General features: G+C 44.1%; 1 protein-coding gene across 1 annotated transcript; it reads right to left on the bottom strand.

Moving 5' to 3' along the window:
* Positions 1-66: 66 nt before the first annotated feature.
* LOC104504472 (myosin heavy chain, skeletal muscle-like) lies at positions 67-2,069 on the bottom strand (the record flags this gene model as incomplete). Its single annotated transcript, XM_010160808.1, has 5 exons — positions 67-237; positions 332-461; positions 845-1,044; positions 1,563-1,871; positions 2,058-2,069. Coding segments are annotated over 5 exons (822 nt in total), but the record flags the coding sequence as incomplete, so codon positions are not given.
* Between the last annotated feature and the right edge of the window lie 3 nt (positions 2,070-2,072).

Here is a 2,072-nt window from a genome sequence, read left to right as displayed (position 1 = left end):
TTGGAGCTTCCCGGGTATTTCTCCAAGGGATTTACTCACTTATGCACAAATGAAAGCACAACACACTCTGGCCTCCAGCTTCTGGATTTGCTTCTTGCCTCCTTTCAGTGCCAACTGCTCGGCCTCATCCAGACGGAGCTGCAGGTCCTTCACCGTCTGGTCCAGGTTCTTCTTCATCCTCTCCAGGTGGGCGCTGGTGTCCTGCTCCTTCTTCAGCTCTTCTGCCATCATGGCCGCCTGATGAGAGCAAAGGGTCAAGGCCATTTGTGGCTGGAGACAGTTTGGGGGATGATAAATCCACCTTCAACAGTGAAAGGAGGCCCCAGCTCACATCTGTGATGGCTTTCTTGGCCTTCTCTTCAGCATTGCGGGCTTCCTGAATTGTATCCTCCATTTCACCCTGGATTTGGGCAATGTCTGTTTCCAGCTTCTTCTTGGTGTTGATCAAGCTGGTGTTCTGTTGAACAAGAAAAAATATTGTCAACTTTGTTCAAAAACAGAACACTTAATTTAGAATTTCCTTGTTTAAATGTAAAGTTTTCACATATATATATAATATTAGATAGCTCTCCAATGTTGCATTTTGTCAGGTCATACACAATGAGATACCAGAGAATTCTAAAGATTTCAAGAAGGACTTTTGGATCCTTTTAATGCAATCCTACTCATTTAGCTATAGTGCAATTCTTATTACAAGGGTAATAGTTGTTTCAGCTTAAGCTTTTTATTAAAAGAGATGATTTAAGGATTTACAAAGAAGAAGAATGTGGAACTATGAAAAAACAAAGGCTCTTGACATTTTGAATGTCATTAATCTAACCTGAGTGTGGAGTAGCTGAACTCTGTATGGAGTAGCTGCACACGCTCACTTGCATCCAGAAGCTCCTGCTCAGCCATTTTCCTCGACCGCTCCGTCTGCTCCAGGGCCGCCCGTAGCTCCTCAATTTCAGCCTGCAGCAGGTTTGCCCTGCGCTCCACCATGGCCACTTGCTCCTTCAGGTCCTCCTGTGTCCTAAGAGCATCATCCAGGTGTATCTGGGTATCCTTTAAGAGAGGAAAAACAAATTATAAGGCAGCCCAGCACTGTTTAACAATGCCAATTATGATGTCAGTATAATATATATATTTATAGATGTAATATATATTTACATGTAGAATTATTATTTCAGTATATGTACAGTATCTTAAGAATATGAGCAGGACATCGGTATGTGGTAATCTGCACTGTCCCACGTTGAGTGACAGCCCAGTCCAAATTTAAGGCTGTGTAAGCCTGAAGTCAAAATCCAGCTGACTGAAAAAAATAACTTACAAGATGAAGATCTATACTCCCTGGTATTCAGTGACAGGACATTAGGGATGCCCCATCACTGGAAGTGTTCTAGTTGAGGTTGGATAGGGTTTAAGCCAACTGATGTAATAAAAGATGCCCTTGCATATGCCAGAATGCTGGATTAGATGATATTTGAAGGTTCCTTTCAAACCAACCCCTTCTATGTTACAATGATTCTATGATATTAGACAAGCTAGACATGTATGTGCACAAACTTAGCTTAACAGACCTTGAGCACTGCCTGTGTGTTTCTCAGGTTCTTTTGTGCCTCTGCAGCCACGCGGTTGGCATGGCTCAGCTGGATCTCCATTTCATTCAGGTCTCCCTCCATCTTCTTCTTGAGCCGCAGGGCTTCATTCCTGCTCCTGATCTCAGCATCCAGGCTGCTCTGCAAGGACTCCACAATTCTGAGGTGGTTTCTCTTCAGCTGGTCGATCTCCTCATCTTTCTCTGCTATCTTCCTGTCAATCTCAGACTTCACCTGGTTGAGCTCAAGCTGGAGGCGCAGGATCTTCCCCTCCTCATGTTCCAGGGAGGCCTGGGCAAGTGGACACAAACATTTGCAATGCTAATAAAGCTCCTGCTTGTTTTCTAGGCACTTACAGACTATTTCAGAAAATCTCAGCTAACTGAACTCCCAAGCTAGAACTCCCAGGCAGTGTTTAGCCATATTTCCCCATTGTTCATACTTTCAGTGCAGACACCAGTGTTTACGGGCATGTACCTCAGCTTCCTCCAA

The sequence above is a fragment of the Eurypyga helias genome, unplaced genomic scaffold, assembly GCF_000690775.1.
Source record: "Eurypyga helias isolate BGI_N326 unplaced genomic scaffold, ASM69077v1 scaffold27651, whole genome shotgun sequence".
Lineage (NCBI taxonomy): Eukaryota > Metazoa > Chordata > Aves > Eurypygiformes > Eurypygidae > Eurypyga > Eurypyga helias.
Note: the sequence above shows the minus strand (reverse complement) of the source record. Positions and strands in the feature narration are given on the sequence as shown.